The sequence below is a fragment of the Moschus berezovskii genome, chromosome 1 (genome assembly GCF_049115385.1).
Source record: "Moschus berezovskii isolate FMDL1 chromosome 1, NW_MosBer_1.0, whole genome shotgun sequence".
Lineage (NCBI taxonomy): Eukaryota > Metazoa > Chordata > Mammalia > Artiodactyla > Moschidae > Moschus > Moschus berezovskii.
This window is the reverse complement of record NC_142460.1, coordinates 110,342,905-110,362,098: the sequence shown is the minus strand read 5'-3', so window position 1 is coordinate 110,362,098 and position 19,194 is coordinate 110,342,905. Positions and strand designations below refer to the sequence as shown.

Genomic DNA, 19,194 nt, shown 5'->3' with positions numbered 1-19,194 from the left:
CATAAGAGACTACTATCAGCAATTATATGCCAATAAAATGGACAACTTGGAAGAAATGGACAAATTCTTAGAAAAGTACAACTTTCCAAAACTGAACCAGGAAGAAATAGAAAATCTTAATAGACCCATCACAAGCACAGAAATTGAAACTGTTATCAGAAATCTTCCAGCAAACAAAAGCCCAAGTCCAGACAGCTTCACAGCTGAATTATACCAAAAATTTAGAGAAGAGTTAACACCTACTCTAACTCTTCCAGAAAATTGCAGAGGAAGGTAAACTTCCAAACTCATTCTATGAGGCCAGCATCAATAGAATACCAAAACCTGACAAAGATGCCAAAAAAAGAAAACTACAGACCAATATCACTGATGAACACAGACGCAAAAATCCTTAACAAAATTCTAGCAATCAGAATCCAAGACCACATTAAAAAGATCATACATCATGACCAAGTGGGCTTTATCCCAGGAATGCAAGGATTCTTCAATATCTGCAAATCAATCAACGTAATACACCACATTAACAAATTGAAAAATAAAAGCCATATGACTGTCTCAATAGATGCAGAGAAAGCCTTCGACAAAATTCAATATCCATTTATGATAAAAACCCTCCAGAAAGCAGGAATAGAAAGAACATACCTCAACATAATAAAAGCTACATATGACAAACCCACAGCAAACATTATCCTCAGTCGAGAAAAACTGAAAGCATTTCCCCTAAAGTCAGGAAAAAGAAAAGGGTGCCCACTCTCACCACTACTATTCAACATAGCTTTGGACGTTTTGGCCACAGCAATAAGAGCAGAAAAATAAATAAAAGGAATACAAATTGGAAAGAAGAAGTAAAACTCTCACTGTTTGCAGATGACATGATCTGCACAGAAAACCCTAAAGACTCCACCAGAAAACTACTAGAACTAATCAATGAATACAGTAAAGTTGCAGGATATAAAATCAACACACAGAAATCCATTGCATTCCTGTACACTAACAATGAGAAAATAGAGAAATTAAGGAAACAATTCCATTCACCATTGCAATGAAAAGAATAAAATACTTAGGAATAAATCTACCTAAAGAAACAAAAGATCTATATATAGAAAACTATAAAAAACTGGTGAAAGAAATCAAAGAGGACACAAATAGATGGAGAAATATACCGTGTTCATGGATCAGAAGAATCAATATAGTGAAAATGAGTATACTATCCAAAATAATCTATAGATTCAACGCAATCCCTATCAAGCTACCAACAGTATTTTTCACAGAGTGAGAACAAATAATTTCACAGTTTGTATGGAATACAAAAAACCGCGAATAGCCAAAGCAATCTTGAGAAAGAAGAATGGAACTGGAGGACTCAACATGCCGGACTTCAGGCTCTACTACAAAGCCACAGTCATCAAGACAATATGGTACAGGCACAAAGCCAGAAATATAGATCAATGGAACAAAATAGAAAGCCCAGAGATAAATCCATGCACCTATGGACACCTAATCTTTGACAAAGGAGGCAAGAATATTCAATGGAGAAAAGACAGTCTCTTTAACAAGTGGTGCTGGGAAAACTGGTCAACCACTTGTAAAAGAATGAAACTAGAACACCTTCTAACGTCATACACAAAAACAAACTCAAAATGGATTAAAGATCTAAACGTAAGACCAGAAACTATAAAACTCCTAGAGAACATAGGCAAAACACTCTCCGACATAAATCACAGCAGGATCCTCCATGACCCACCTCCCAGAATATTGAAAATAAAAGCGAAAATAAAAGCATAAATAAACAAACGGGACCTAATTAAAATCAAAAGCTTCTGCACAACAAAGGAAACTATCAGCAAGGTGAAAAGACAGCCTTCAGAATGGGAGAAAATAATAGCAAATGAAACAACTGACAAAGAATTAATCTCCAAAATATACAAGCAACTCCTGCAGCTCAATTCCAGAAAAATAAATGACCCAATCAAAAAATGGGTCAAAGAACTACAGACATTTCTCCGAAGAAGACATACAGATAGATAACAAACACACGAAAAGATGCTCAACATCACTCATTATCAGAGAAATACAAATCAAAACCACAATGAGGTACCATTTCACGCCAGTCAGAATGGCTGCTATTCAAAAGTCTACAAGCAATAAACGCTGGAGAGGGTGTGGAGAGAAGGGAACCCTCTTATATTGTTGGTGGGAATGCAAATTAGTACAGCCACTATGGAGAACAGTGTGGAGATTCTTTAAAAAACTGGAAATAGAACTGCCATGCGACACAGCAATCGCACTCCTGGGCATACACACTGAGGAAACCAGAATTGAAAGAGACACATGTACCTCAAGGTTCATCACAGCACTGTTTATAATAGCCAGGACATGGAAGCAACCTAGATGTCCATCAGCAGACGAATGGATAAGAAAGCTTTGGTACATATACACAATGGAGTATTACTCAGCCATTAAAAATAATACATTTGAATCAGTTCTAACGAGGTGGATGAAAATGGAGCCTATCATACAGAGTGAAGTAAGCCAGAAAGAAAAATATCAATACAGTATACTAACGCATATATATGGAATTTAGAAAGGTGGCAATGATAACCCTGTATACGAGACAGCAAGATACACAGATGTATAGAACAGTCTTTTGGACTCTGTGGGAGAGGGCGAGGGTGGGATGATTTGGGAGAATGGCATTGAAACATGTATATTATCATATGTGAAACGAATCTCCAGTCCAGGTTCGATGCATGATACAGGATGCTCGTGGCTGGTGCACTGGGATGAACCAGAGGGATGGTATGGGGAGGGAGGTGGGACGGGGGTTCAAGATGGGGAACACATGTACATCCGGGGCAGATTCATGTCACTGTATGGCAAAACCAATACAATATTGTAAAGTTAAAAAAAAAATCTGAATAAAATGTGGCAAAATAGTAGGATTTGATAGTGCTGGTGAACTTGTTGATGAGTAAACGTATGTCTGTTTGGTTATCTGCTATACTTTGTATATGTGAAATAATTTTTAAAGTTTTTAATTTTTGTACACTCATGTTCATAGCAGCATTATTCACGATAGCCAAGAGGTAGATACAGCTCAATGTCCATTAATAGATAAATGACAAACAAAATGTAGTATTCACATACAATGAAATACTATCCAGCCTATAAAGAAATTCTGACATACACTACAACATGGATAAACATTGAGGACATTATGCTAAATGAAATAAGACAGTCACTAGAAGACAAATACTGTACGACTTCGCTTACATGTGGAACCTAGTCAAATTCATAAAGACAAAGTAGAATGGTGGTCGTCATGCTCAGAGGGAAGAGCATATTTTTAATGAGCTAAGGAGTTTCAGTTTGGGAAGATGAAAACAGTTCTGGAGTTAGGGGATGACGGTAATTGCACAACAATATGATGCCACTGAATTGTAGACCTTGAAATGGTTAAAATGATACACTTTGTTATGTATATTTTACTACAATTTTAAAGTTCTTTTAATTTAAACAAATCACAACTATATATATATAAGTGAAAGTGAAAAGTGAAAGTGTTAGTCACTCAGTCACGTCCAACTCTTTGCAACCCCATGGGCTATAGCCTCCAGGATCCTCTGTCAATGGGATTTTCCAGGCAAGAATACTTGAGTGGGTTGCCATTCCCTTCTCCAGGGGATCTTCCCAACCCAGGAATTTAACCCAGGTCTTCTGCATTGTAGAAGTATTCTTTACCGTCTGAGCTACCAGGAATGTCCATCAATTGAAAACCAAAAAAAAGAAACTCTGGAAATTACACAAGGGAACACCACATAGTCAAAAAGAATGAAATCTACACATGCTGGTCTAGAATGACTGCCAGGGCAAATAGGTCACTGGAAAAAGTGTATGGAATGCCACCATTCATACTACAAAGCCTATCTCTAGGAAAAACTATCTAAGAAATCGGTAACTGCGATCACCTCAGGGGAAGAAACAGGGGAACATGAGTTTAGGGGTGAGATTAGTACTTACCTATCAAAAAACTTAACTGATTTTTCTTTTTTTTAAACCAGTTTTTCAATGATCAATTCTCTAAATTATCCATATGACCAAGAGGGATGGAATTAAATAACTGGAATTCACACCTAATACCCCAACTCTGAGTAGCTGAATTTTAGAGAGGTTAGGTGGCATGCCCAAGAGCACACGCAGGTGACAGAACTGGCTAGTTATCTTAGCATGCACTTATTCTAAGGATGCAAAATATTTAATAAAAGACTTTAAAGTATGTCTGTACTGCTAGTTTATTGAGGCAGAAAACAATATGTTCTTCAAAGCACATTATGTTTGGGGAAACCTTAGTACCATGTAGTTTAGTTTGCATATGATCAGCATGATTTACACATCTGGTAACATTTGCCCCTTTACCTAATTTTTAAAATTTTTCAACAATCTTCTTTAATGAGAGGTTTTTCTAGTCCTTTCCTTCTAGACTTTTGTTGCCTATCATTTTAACAGTTTCCATGCTTGTTTCTCACAAACCCAAAAACGTGTGAATGATGGATTCTTTAAAGCAAAATAGACATTTTCAAAAAACATCATAAATTCATACACATATATGCATACAGGGGCTTCCCTGGTGGCTCAGACAGTAAAGAATCTGCCTGCAATGCAGGAGACCCAGCTTCAGTCCCTGGGTTGGGAAGATTCCCTGGAGGAGGTATGGCAACTCACTCCAGCATTCTTGTCTGGAGAATCCCATGGACAGAGGACCCTGGCAGGCTCCATGAGGTCACAGTCGGACACAACTAAGCGACTAATACTTTCACTTTTCACATATGCAAATACATACAAACATATATATCCTGAATGCAGATCTGCCACCTTCCTCACTCTGCACACTTTGGCAGCTAAAGCTGTAAAAGAATATACTCATATCTCCCAAAGACACACCTGCCTTTGCTTTATTTACAGATAAAAACTCCTTCCCACCACTAGGTGGTTTTTTTTTTTTAATTTTTATTTTTATTGGAGGCTAATTATTTTACAATATTATATTGGTTGGTTTTGCCATACATTGACATGAATCCGCCCCAGGTGTACATGACTTCCCCCTCCCAAACCCCCCTCCCATCTCCCTCCTCCCCTTATCCTCCCTCTGGGTCATCCCTGCATACCAGCCCTGAGCATCCTGTAACATGCATCAACCCTGAACTGGTGATTCGTTTCACATATGATAATATACATGTTTCAATGCCATTCTCCCAAACCATCCCACCCTCACCCTCTCCCACAGAGTCCCAAAGACTGTTCTATACATCTGTCTCTTTTGCTGTCGCGTATACAGGGTTATCATTTGCATCTTTCTAAATTCCATATATATGCATTAGTATATTGTATTGGTGTTTTTCTTTCTGGCTTACTTCACTCTGTATAATAGGCTCTAGTTTCATCCACCTCATTAAAGGATCTCATTCAAATATGAAGGAGAAATCAAAAGCTTTACAGACAAGCAAAAGTTGAGAGCATTCAGCATCACCAAACCAGCTATCCAACAAATACTAAAGGATCTTCTCTAGACAGGAAACACAGAAAGGGTGTATAAACTCGAACCCAAAACAATAAAGAAAATGGCAACGGGATCATACTTATCAATAATTACCTTAAACGTAAATGAGTTGAATGCCCCAACCAAAAGACAAAGGCTGGCTGAATGGATACAAAAACAAGAACCCCATATATGTTGTCTACAAGAGACCCAACTCAAAATGAGGGACACATACAGACTGAAAGTGAAGGGCTGGAAAAAGATATTCCATGCAAATAGAGACCAAAAGAAAGCAGGAGTAGCAGTACTCATATCAGATAAAATAGACTTTAAAACAAAGGCTGTGAAAAGAGACCAAGAAGGAAACTACATAATGATCAAAGGATCAATCGAAGAAGAAGATATAACAATTAAAAATATTTATGCACCCAACATAGGAGCACCGCAATATGTAAGACAATTACTAACAAGTATGAAAGGGGAAATTAACAACAATGCAATAATAGTGGGAGATTTTAATACCCCACTTACATCTATGGATAGATCAACTAAACAGAGAATTAACAAGGAAACACAAACTTTAAATGATACAATAGACCAGTTAGACCTAATAGATATCTATAGGACACTTCACCCCAAAACACTAGGTGGTTTTTAAGCCAAAGATTCTTCTTCAAAGATAGTGTACCAACCACATTCAAACGGCTAACTGTAAGATTTAGAGAGTCCACAGGGTGGCACTAGATACCTTTGGTCAAAGTCCATATAACCTAGTAAGCTATTTCTAGAAAACAGGGATAGAAAAGAGCCTCCGGCATCAGCAAAGATTAAAAACTGAAGCTAATATGAAAGACATCTTGTTCCTGTCTGGAGGGATGGCTGCCAGCCAAAACACATTTGAAACTCTAATTATGTACTTAAAGACGTATCCAAAATGCCAAGCAGAAGTTATAGACTGCCCGTGGAGGAGCGTATTTCTTCCAGTGGCAAATTTCCATCTGTTCCTTTGGACATACTTCATTACAAGTATTTGATCATTTTAAAACATATTTCCATCTACTCCTCTCTCTCTCTCACACACACACACACAATAGAGTATATTTTTAGGTAAATTTTTTCCTTGTAGAGGGTAAGAACTCATAATCATATCTCTATTAAATAATATTTATACTTTGAAATAGTTACTTGCCTTTTATCTTTTTTGAAGTTCCCAATTTTCAACAGTTTATGGATATCTCAGAAGAGGAACAAAACTCAGTGAGTTCATCCTCACCTCAGATGATAAAAATCTTAAAACTTATCACAAAAAGATCTATTTCTGATCTTAACACTCATATCAATTCATAATCGACTGGGAAAGTTTAGTGTCAGTCTTTTCCATACAGGCAATTTGAAAAGATAACACCCAGTGCTTGACCTTGAATAGAATTTTAGCAAATAAATAAGCCTTAGAAATGCCTGAAGAAAGAAAATCTGACAAGCTCAAGTGGTTTAAACTATTTTTATGTTCATTATCATGACTTTAAGCTAAAAATCTCTTGGAGATGATTTAATAAAATGTGCTGATCCCTTGAGTATTTTACAACACAGATTCAATGAGATCTGTTCTCTTCATTCAGAAACATTTTTTTGTGTGTGCAGACACAAGAATTTTTCCCACGACAGTAAGTGTATGTGTCTTGCATCCTGATTAAACAAAGCACAACAGCATCTTCCAGGGCTCTAACCTTTTTAAAATGAGCATTTAAACTGAAAAGCACATTGCATCCTGTCATCCAGAGTGCTTCAAAGACCATACCCCAATAATACATTGTTTATATAAGCTGATTATATTTGCAAAAGTGTTTTATATATGAACACCCACAAGATTACTGGGTATATTTGCCTCTTAATATGTGTTTACTTTCAGAAGCAACAGTTACAGTCCTGCTAAACAACTTTTCTCAGAATCTGAAGGAAAGATTAAACTTAAATCTAAAAATTAAATCTATCAATAAAATTTAGAACTTGCTCCAATTGAGCAAGGCAAACTCCAGCAATGGGAGAATGGGGTAGTGTGGGCAGCAGGGTCAACTCTACTGCATGCCCAAGTAGGTGACAATATACTCTGTGTGAGTTCAAGAAAAAAAGCTGTGGACTGTGGCTCAGTCATGTCTGCTGACTCTTTGTGACCCCATAGACTGTAGCCCGCCAGACTCCTCTGTCCATGGGATTTCCCAGGCAAGAATACTGGAGTGGATTGACACTTTCTTCTCCAGGGAATCTTCCCAACCCAGGGATCAAACCACCGTCTCCTGCAAGTCTCTTGCATTGGAGGCATACCCTTTACCACAGAGCCACTGTGGAAGCCCCATGAGTTCTAGAAGCAGGTGGCAAATTACATGCAGATGGATAAAAGGTGAATCCTCAGCCATCAACCATCTGCATCAAAAATAACACCTCAGCACCTCAGTGCTGACAATGTACCTTCTTTCTTTGATCCCCAACTCACAACCAAATGATTTGCAGACAAGACTCAGAAACTCTTTTATTAAATTGAACACAAAATGACTGCTATAATAACGTCAAGCCTTTATCAGAAATCAGTACATAAATGAGGATACACAGCCAAAATGAGCCATCAACAGAAGCAGTGTAAATTTTAAATAACTTTCAGGATTCTCTATTCAATATGCTTAAGAAAATAAAACCAAAAGAGCAATTTCAATTTCACAGTTCACAGTTGATTGGCTTCAATCCCAAGACATTTTTGTCATTTATGTAGCCTCAGAACACAGATTTCCAAAGTGGTGACTGGCACAAAGCCCCAACAGCATACACAGATGTTAAATCCCTGTATGACATTTAGGGGAAATTGTAGGAAACAAACCCAATTTCATACAGTTCTGGCAGGCATTTTTTAGCTACATCCTTTATCAGAAACATCGTTCTAGAGAAACATTCAAAGCAATTTTAAAAGTTTGCCATGCCATTAAATGAAGGGTTGTAAAGTTTCCCTTGGCTCCATGATTTTATTCTCTAATTTAAAACAATGAGCTAAAATGCAACATTAACAGTGAAAGCAAAATCAGTTTTGCTTCTGGATCTAGAGCATACATCCAAGAGAGGCAACTTATTGTCTTAACAGACACACGGAATGCTTTAGAGCAGAGTCTGCCACATTCTAGTAAGGCATTTCAAAGCAGACACCCCATACCCAGACTAAATTATTATGGTCAGCTGAGGATACCACAAGGTGGACACCAATTAACATAGAATCAACATGAAATTCTTACAAAATGACACACATTTACAAAACCACAGAAAGATGCTCAAGTACCAAAAGAAGGTAAAACAATGACCAGCCACTCTAAAAGTTTTGTTCCTGTAAATGCCAGATTTTCAGAATAGAAACAAACCGCTTTATATATTCTTTGCACTAGGATAATATTGTTCATCCGGACACATGGGGTTTCTTTTCCTTAAAAAAATATATCATGTAGAGCATATACATATAATCAGTGGTATAGAACATTTATTTTCACTAGTGAGGGGGTCACTTAAGCACTTACACAGAAAGAGTTATGAGTGAATCATGAAGGTTATGTAAATGTGAAAGAAAATCTGATAAAACCTGTATTATTAGTATTCAACAGCAAAGTGAGAATTTTAGCAGTTGCATTAATGAGAAACTACAACCATGGAAAAATCTTTTAAGTTCAAAGAATTGTAAAATGTCCAAAAAAATGAAAGTCTAATTAATAAAAATACATAGTTTCATTTTAAGTGCCCTAAAGGGAGTGTTTATTTTGAAAGCCATGAAGTTTATCAAAGAGCACAAGAATATGAATCCAGGATATCAAAATTTCAGTTCTGACTTACCCACTGAATCTTCATAATCTGCAACAAGTCACTTAAATTCTTCCGATTTTGTCCACAAAATAATTGGCATAAAAATAAAGGCATATGTCAATAATTTTTTCCTAAACAGTACTAGAGTAAAGCTAAAGATGGTTACTAAGGCTTACAATTTCAACTCATTGTACAGTACAATCATTTTTAATCCTGCTAATTATGGCTAAGAGAAAGCATGGGCAGTTACAATTCTCAGGGAATTCAAAGGCTTTAGATAAACTAATGGTTTCAACTTTCTAAACTACTCCATCTGTTCTTCTAGAGTTGTTTTCAACAGCTAATCGTCTGTGGGGTTGACCCTTTATGCCTCTCTATTCTCTGGCAGAACAGGTGAAAGTAGTAAAGGGGGAAATGATACCACGGAGAAAAAAGCAGCAGTAGATTGAAATGAGGTATAAGCTGATTTAATAAACCCCAATCAGTAATTTACAGTTTTCTAAAGAGGCTGCATAGTTGAGCAAACATACATCATAAAAACAGGGATAAAGAAAAAATTCTTATCGTGAAGCTTTAAAATGTATGACAATTAAGCATTAAAATGACCAACACCAAAAAACTTCAGTTTGAAAAGGAGTTGTCTTCCCTCACTCTAAACACATACAAAAACAGAAACAAGAAGGCTAAAGTCCACAGGAGAAAAAGACATATGTTAACTGGCTCAGGTTATCAACTTCATACACTGCTTGTTAAAAAATGTTAATATGTAAACAGATATTAAACAATAATTAATTATGCCTATGCTGAATTGTTTAGGGAAGTATCTGAAATTTACACTAAAATGTATATTTTTTTGAAACTCCATTGTTCAATGGATAAACAGAGGGACAGACAAATATATGGTAATATAAGTACTGGAAAACGTTAATAGTAGAATCCAGTGCTAATATACTGTAAAATTCGTCAACTTTAAGGTACATTTAAAATTTCTCATAATAAACTGTCAAGAAAAATGTTAGTATTTCTGCAGTAAAATTAATTTAGTAGTGCATTTTAGAGACTCAAATAGTATAGGCAATCTAGAATTTTAAATTCATTGAAGGAAGGAAAATTTTACTTTAAAACATCTTGAACCTGATCTGTGAAGGTACCTGTTTTAAATGTAGAGGTGAACCATAACAGCACAATGAATAAGTATTATGCATGACAGTCTTCACATACTTCCTGTGCAAATACATAATTCTATCCTCTCTACAATATTAGATAAGACAGTATTTGAAAATGACACTGGAATAAAGTTTTTCCAAACATCAATATTAAGCTCTTCCCAATCCATCACACTATCGATCACTAAATATAAATGCAATGTAGATCAAAGTGGAAAAAAAAAATCAATGACTGTTGCCAGCCTTGGACAACTGGATTCATTTTCAGGATGTATGGCTCCTGATCAATTATCATATAGTTTTACTCAATATCAAACTGAGATTGCATGAATTAAAAAAAAAAAGATGTAGAACATAGAATTCACACAAAGCTTTATTATTCCAAGCTCCTATTTTATGCATTGTGACTAATGGCAATAATTCTGTCGTCTCTTCTTTCTTTGAAATTCTAAAACTTGCTAAAGGCACTCATAATCTGGGCTTAACAAAGCCAGAGTCACATGGGACCATAAGCCAGTATTTTTTTGGTAGCTACCCAGAAGGGGAGTTGATAAATGATCCTTCCATTCGTAGCGGGAAGACAAAGTCAAACAGCTATCAGTAGAAATGTCGTATGAGAAGCTATTTACCCAGCTATTTGTCCATTCAGTAAGATTGACAGTGACAGCTCACAATGACAGGGGTCCACCACCAAAAATATTAAAGCAACAAGACATTCTTTACGAGGCATGAAACTTCTAAATGGTGATTTGGCTGGTTGAAAAAAGAAAAGCCAGCAAGATGGAATCTTTTTAAAGGATCTGTTCAAAAGCCTGCATTAAACTTTTACCTATACTAACAAAACATTTCTCTACTTCTAAAGCAGCTCTGTTGTCTTTCGTATATGCCCCACCAAGTTTTTAGAAGGTCCTTCCAGCCTGTGTTCTGACACTGAGGAAACAAAACAGATTAGGTTCCAAATCCATCACTCCTAGGCCTCTCTGTAGAGGGCATTATGCAGAACAGTTACATGTCTCCCCTGACACAAGTGAGATTCATTTTACATGGGTCACTGAACAGTCCTCCAACTGTCATTGTTCATAGTCCCCGCTGATTCAGGAGTGAGGGAATCATTAAAACCACCATTAATCCTTCGAGTCTATCTACAGAGGAAGATTTAATCAGATATATAATATATATGCATATACACATACATATGTGTGTGTGTATATATATATATCTTTAATCCTAGTTCAAAGTATAGACACAAGCAAGCACACCAGTATTGTAGAACAGCTCTATAAAATAAGGTAGATCTCATGCTTTCCTTTCAGCTGTTTAAGTTAGAGGGACAAGGAGATGATCTCAGACAGCCATGATTTTTCATTCAATCTCAGGGTTTCAAAAAATTCTAAATGGTTTTCTACATTCATCAACTAAGGAAAAGGGGCAACAGTGAGGAAGAGTTGGAGGAAGTTTTTGCAAATGGTATAGGACAATTATTCACCTTGCAGATTTCAGTGCAATAAGAGACAAACAGACGCACGTCATAAACAACATGCACATATTTACAAGTTGTGATACATGACATACAAAGACAAAACCAACAAAACATTTTCTGTTCAGTGTGGAGTTGAAAGGATCATATGGCACACTCAGCTCTGTAGCTGCATATTTTTGAAAAAACACTTCGAAGACATAAGCAATCTAATCTTTTAATTGGAACGCCAAAATTTTTCTTTTACATCTTCTTGCCCTCAATATTTTAGAAGAGTTTCTAATTGTTATCTTCAACATTGATTTCTGAATGACAACTTACATGAAGATATTCACAGAGAAGAGACTTTGATGCTCTGTGTTCTTCTTGGAGATCTAGAACAAGAATCTACTTATTTGACTAAAGGTTTTCCATTAGTTAGGCCTCTGTCCATCCTTGTATACAGTACATAAAAAGTTATTAATGTGATTCCTGGGGAGCACAGGGTGCAAATTCTAAAGGAGATTACAGAGCAGGACCTGATTTTACTAAATGAAATTGACAGAGATCACATATCACTGAGTGCAATACTAACAACAGCCTTCTTTGACAGGAAAAAAACAACACTGTCCATAAGGAGTGCATGAGTATGAGAAACTGTGCCATGCAGGGTGTATTTACCTAGGCATTTCCTTTCTGACACCTCTGTCACCGTTTGTTTCACCTATGGAACACAGGAGAATATTGCAAGGTAACAAGCCCAAAACACAACCCACTGTCATAGAGATTTGTGATTCTTTTTTTGGATGTGTATGTAACCTTCATAATCATGGAAGTTATTTATCAACTGCCTAGAGTTTGGAAAGTAAGGAGCAAACCCAGCTATTGTAGGCAATATGGTTTCTAAGGTGTCATATAAAGCAAACATCAGTCTTTTTTAGTGCAAAGAAATAGAACAAGTAAGAAACAACACTATAAATCTAACTTTTTTCTTTAAAAGAAAATGCATTTATGCATTCATAACATCCATTAAGGGCACTGAGAGACTAGAAACCTGAATATGCAAGGCCAGGAAAAACACGAAGGCCTTAAGTCCACTGCTATTACATATATAAAATGAAATTGTTAAGTGGGGAGAGTACAGAAGATCCTTTCATTAATTTTATCTGCAAAGAAAAAACTGAAAGTGAATGAATGCCACTTGTATAAAATGTAAATTCTTATCCACAATCTTTTACTGTTATCTAAGGATTCAATGAAATCTTCTCTATGCTATCACATAAAACTACATATACATAGGTTTATATACGTGTGTGTATATATATAACTACATATATATATATACACACACATACATATACATGTGTATACATATATGTAGTCACACACAGAGAGGGAAAAAATGAATTTTTAAATAATCGTAGAAACATGTGGCCAGCACTGTCATATTAAAATCTACCAAAAATTTATACTTAGCAGCAAAATGAGTAACCTACTAATCAATAAGAGAAGCTCTAAACTGCCCTAAAATAATCAATTATACTTATAGCTTACTGCAAAAAGTGTTATTATACTGATTCACAGGTCTAGATAGAACTTCAACAGAACATTATTTCATTCTTCTGTTTCTGGGATAAAATAAAATTATTAAGTAATTCTACTTTTCAAAAAACCATGACTTCAACAGAAGGGTAACTTGAGAGTGTACCAGAGTGTACCAGTGTACCAGCATCACAAAACTTAATTTTAAATATGGGTCTAGATAATTCAAAAATTGTTCAGAGGTACTAAAGAAATGGAATGATGATTATAATTTTCCTTCTCCTTATCTCTTTGCCTATAGAACTTTTAAGGAAAAATAGGAGTTTTATTTTTAATTAGTAATATAAGCAATCAAAAGTGAATTTACCATAGTGCAAATATATTGCTCAATATAAACTTCTATGAACATGGCCTTTCAAAAGAAGTATGGATGAGCACCCATCTTATCCATGTAAATATAGTAAATAAGTAAAATACAGTTAGTGAAAGTTCATAGAATCCTCCACTGGTTAATCTAGACAAAACACTAGAGCGTCTCATTTTAAAAACAAAAAGCAAAAATGATAATACTGTTCTAATTATCATATATGAAACTAATCTATATTTTTATTAATCTATATCTTCAAGGAAGCTGAATTATAAAGAATAATGCCAATTTTTCTATTGGAAATGATATTAAAATTTGATTAACTGTTTTAAAAAAATTCTTTTCTTTCTTGGAAATAGTAAAGTAGTGATTTTTTCAGGACAGTCTATAAATTAGCAAGACAAAGAAGAATGTAAGTAAAATGTAAGGATCCATTTATCTAAAAAGTCTATGAAAACAAACATCAAGGGTTCTGAACTTACAGTTGAGACCATCACATAAGTGCATGTTATTATCATGAAGTAACTCTAAGTTGAAAAATCAAACAGATTTCATTTCCCAACAGCAGTTGAAAAAAATATATTTAAAAAAAAAAAATCACATCTATCCTGAACTTATTGGATATTCAAATATGGGGCTTGGAAAACCTACAACACCATTCTGGGGCATGAAAATGAGCTAACTGGATAAGCTAATTCGACCGGAGGAGAAAAAAAAGAGGAGAAAAGAAGGTGAATTTAAATGCGCCAAATTCACAACTGAAAATCAAGTTTTGCTATCTGGAAGTACACAAACACATTAGAAGTGTCTGAATCCAAGAAAACCTACATTTCAATAAGGAAGGGACATGATAAACAGAAAACACTGTTCTGGGCAAGATTCTAATGCAGTTTACATAGTATATCCTACTGACAATTCATTGAGTTGAGATGGTAATGCCAAAGAAACCTTGGGAAACTAAAATCTTTGCTTACCTGCTTTTACTGTGATCTAAAGCAAAAACTCGATAAAACTATTTAACAATACATAACACTAACATTGTAAAAGAATATGAAGTTTTTAAAGAGTTAAAGCTCTAAGTGGTCAGGCTACTAGTTGACCAGAACTTGGTCAAGATAAAAAGGTAAGTCTCATGGGGTAGGTAGGTCACAGGCTTTAAGCAGCTCAACACAACTGACCTGAAAAAGCATCATGACTTAAGCACATTCTCTTCCTTCCCCAATTCTGACACCTTATGGTACCACTGCAGGTTACGTGTATTAACATTAAGCAGAGGAATGTACTCGTATCGAAAGAACCACAAAGCAGGGCATGTTGACAGAAGGCGAGCAACAGGCAGGACAAGCTGCTCTATCTGAATATGACAATCACTATACGTAGCCCAGATTCTCCATCTCATTCCTGTACCGCTGTTCAGACACCTTGCTTTTATGTTGCTTGCTCTCTAAATGCTGCCGGAATTCCACCTCTTCACCAGCCCCAACATTACACATGGAGCAGTAAAACTGGCCACTTGGAGTAACACACATGGCCAGATCACGTGGAATTCTCTGCCGAGAACGGGGATTGAAGTAAGGACCTGCTGAAACAAAGAGACAAAAGTAATATATTCACTTCAAAATACTAAGCAAATGATGGTCTGACAAATTATCACTGTAATTTGTAATTCTAAGCTCAAAGTATAAAAGTCACAGATTCCTAGTTTGAAAAAATGGGAAGTTAATGGGTTTTTCACTACACTTGATCTTAGTCAAAAGGCCAAGAAGCGATATGGGTTTTTTTAAATTACAATTTTATACAGGTTCCGTCTAAAAGGCTAAAGTGATTCCTCCAACTATTGTCAGAAATGTTACTGTAGAGCCAAACCCAAACTCTAAATGGCAATGTCTCTAAAACGTGAATATAATTTTAGAAATACTTTCATTTCTAAGCATTATATCAAAAGTTATATCATTCCAATACTTTAATCCAAAAAGTCTACTTCTAAGAATTTCACTAAGAAAATGTTGAGAATTTTTGCATAGAGATTTATCAATGAGGACATTTATCTAACTAGAGTTTATAAAAGTTTTTTTGGGAAGGTAAGGATAAAGGAAAGATCCAACATCAACTCAAAAAAATCGTAGTAATGAATGCAATGAAAAACTAAACAGTCACTAAAAACAATGCTATAGAAAACTATGTAATTACAATATTTGATTATAATATGCTATTACATTGAATAAGAATATCACAAAATACGATCACATTTCCATTTTACAGAATATACACAAAAATGTTGGTGGAATTCTTGATAATTTTATTTTCTTTTTTTATGTAACTGACTTAAGTTGGCCCATTAGCTCAATACTTTTCTGCTTTCCTACTAAAATAATAAACATCTAAGGCTTTTCTTAAAACATTACTTTGACTACATGCTACAAATTTTGATACTTTATTACAATTTGATTCTAAGAATGTTCAATCACCAGTATGATTTTTTTCTTTGGTGAGAGAGTTATTTAGAAATGTTTAAAAACTTCCAAACACACAAAAATTTTGTGTTTTTATATTATTGACATCTCATTTACTTGTACTCTGATCCAAGAACATAAGTCTAAATGGCCTTCTGTCCTAAAGGTTTTCGTTTCTTTTTAATCTAATGCTAAAACAGCTATCTTAGCTTCCTTCATTTCAACTGAATATTTTCTATCTAATCTTACAATTTTCTTTTTCACTGGGACTTTAAGTTTACATTTATTGCAACAATGATAAATGTTTCAGACTTTCATGAGGTTTATTACATTGTGTTCTATATGTCCCTTTTTTCTATGCTTCTTTTGCCTTTCCAGTCAATTTGTTGTTGTTTGTTTCACTGTTCACATGAGTGAACTCTACTTATATATGTATGCACTGGAGGCTGCTGCTGCTGCTGCTGCTAAGGCACTTCAGTCGTGTCCGACTCTGTGTGACCCCATAGACGGCAGCCCATCAGGCTCCCCCGTCCCTGGGATTCTCCAGGCAAGAACACTGGAGTGGGTTGCCATTTCCTTCTCCAATGCATGAAAGTGAAAAGGGAAAGTGAAGTAGCTCAGTCATGTCTGACTCGTAGCAACCCCATGGACTGCAGCCCACCAGGCTCCTCCGTCCATGGGATTTTCTAAGCAAGAGTACTGGAGTGGCTTGCCATTGCCTTCTCCACTGGAGGCTGAGGCAGGGAAAAGATGAAGGACTACTCTCCCAACTGAAGATGATGAGAAAATGCAGAAAATATTCCTATCAACTAGTAATTCTCAACTAAAAGTATGTATCAATCACTGAGGAAGCATTTGCAAAACACACACATGTCTGAGTCCCACTCTAAATTTATGGATTGAAAATCTCTAAGTCATAATTCAACTATGTGTATTTTATAAAAACTCCCCAGATAATCTGAGTCACTCCCCTGGTTAAACACCACTGTTATCATTTTTATTTTCCCTAATAACTGGGGATTTAATGTGGTGCAGCTTGAAACCAAATATTTCATTTTTATACTACATTTAAATGTCTCAGCTGGCAAACATCAGAAGTAACATAAAGGCATTAAGATAAGACACTTTAAAACCTAGACTCAGTTATGTGAAATTCTTGTACATCAAGTATACTTCAACATTTTAAAAAGTTGCATTTTGGTCTTAGAACCCAAGGATGTATCACCTTTCCATTTAACTCATTTCTTATTCTTGGTTCTTTGAAATAAAGTCACATTCTTGATGTAAAAAAATTAAAATCAAAATAAATAATACACTAAATAGGAAATAAATAAATAAGACCTGAAATAAACACCAGCTTGAAAAGCCACTAGACCAATTCCACAAAACGAAAGCTAATCCCAAGTTCTCAGGGCTATCTATCACCATTAAAGGAAATAAAAATAGTGGACACCATTTGCAAAACATAGCCAAGGCATGTAAAAAGCCACAGAATACCTGAATTATTCTGTACTGCATACGTATTTCTCCTGTGAGGCATCATCTTATATTCATGCCCTTCTTTCCGGGTCCGCCGTTGACCGACCTCTGAGGAGTCTCTGGAGAAGAGACATTTTAAGAGTGAGACTTCTAAACAAGACTCCCTTTCAACTGCTTTTCTCTAGAGACAGTGAGTCTCACATAACACTCTGGCCTAAGAGAAAACGGCAATACCTACGAGAACGAGTTACTCTGAGCTTCCGCCAGCCGCAGCCTCTTGGCATGATTCTTGCCTTGATAGTGAGCCTGGGCCACAGCCGGAGAGCTGAAGGAGGCATCACAGAGCTTACAGTAATCGTTTTCTGTGGCCAGGATCACTCTGCCTCCTGGCTTAAAGGAGCCCATCTGAAAGCAAAGACACAACAAACAAGGTTTTAAAGCATGGACTCTGTTCTCTTCTTCTCAAAGTTCCTTCCTTCTAAGAGCTGAAAAATAACCCGTTATGGTATGACCATGAGCACTCAGCTTTATGCTGCTGCTACTGCTGCTAAGTCACTTCAGTCGTGTCCGACTCTGTGTGACCCCATAGACGGAAGCCCACCAGGCTCCCCCATCTCTGGGATTCTCCAGGCAAGAACACTGGAGTGGGTTGCCATTTCCTTCTCCAATGTGTGAAAGTGAAAAGTGAAAGTGAAGTCGCTCAGTCATGTCCGACCCCTAGCGACCCCACGGACTGCAGCCCACCAGGCTCCTCCATCCGTGGGATTTTCTAGGCAAGAGTACTGGAGTGGCTTGCCATTGCCTTCTCCGACTCAGCTTTATAAGGACAGGAAATTGTTCGTTTCAGAAAAAAAGAGGAAAAAAAGGTTTGGAGACACTTAATTGTGGTTTTGCATTACAATCACCTGTGTACCAAGCTGATGAATGCCTCATTGCTATTTTCATTGAAGAAATTTCAGAAAAGAAGTTAAAAAACCCAACAAGGAAGATTTAGGACAGCACAGGTAAGGTCTAAACTCACACTACCAGAACCAGAGAGAAAAAGTCTTCCCAGAATCCATTAACAAGCATGTACTAAATGCCTACTATTTATAGGGCTTGCAACCTAACGCAAAAGTGACACACAGCTATGTATTAAAAACTAAACCTCTATCCTCAGAGTCTATAAATTAGCTACAGATATAGTATGTGTGTGTGTGTGTTAGTTTCTTAGTTGTGTCCAATTCTTTGGGACTCCATGGACTGTAGTTTGCCAGGTTCCTCTGTTGATGGAATTCTCCAGGCAAGAATACTGACGTGGGTACCCTTCCTTTCTCCAGGGGATCTTCCTGACCCAGGGATCAAACCCTGGTCTCCTGCATTGC

General features: G+C 36.2%; 1 protein-coding gene across 4 annotated transcripts in view; it reads right to left on the bottom strand.

The window, feature by feature from the left end:
- Positions 1-11,739: 11,739 nt before the first annotated feature.
- ZMAT3 (zinc finger matrin-type 3) overlaps positions 11,740-19,194 on the bottom strand; it is a 33,641-nt gene continuing 26,186 nt past the window's right edge. For 2 of the 4 annotated variants that reach the window (XM_088838974.1, XM_088838978.1), the window contains exons 4-6: positions 18,069-18,235; positions 17,849-17,949; positions 15,120-15,480 (exon numbers count right to left, since the gene is read on the bottom strand). In XM_088838974.1, coding sequence (XP_088695100.1) covers positions 15,269-15,480; positions 17,849-17,949; positions 18,069-18,235 — 480 coding nt within the window. In that variant the 3' untranslated portion in view covers positions 15,120-15,268. Of the gene's footprint in view, positions 15,481-17,848; positions 17,950-18,068; positions 18,236-19,194 lie in introns of all 4 variants that reach the window. The other 2 variants (XM_088838982.1, XM_088838979.1) reach the window with 2 other exon arrangements.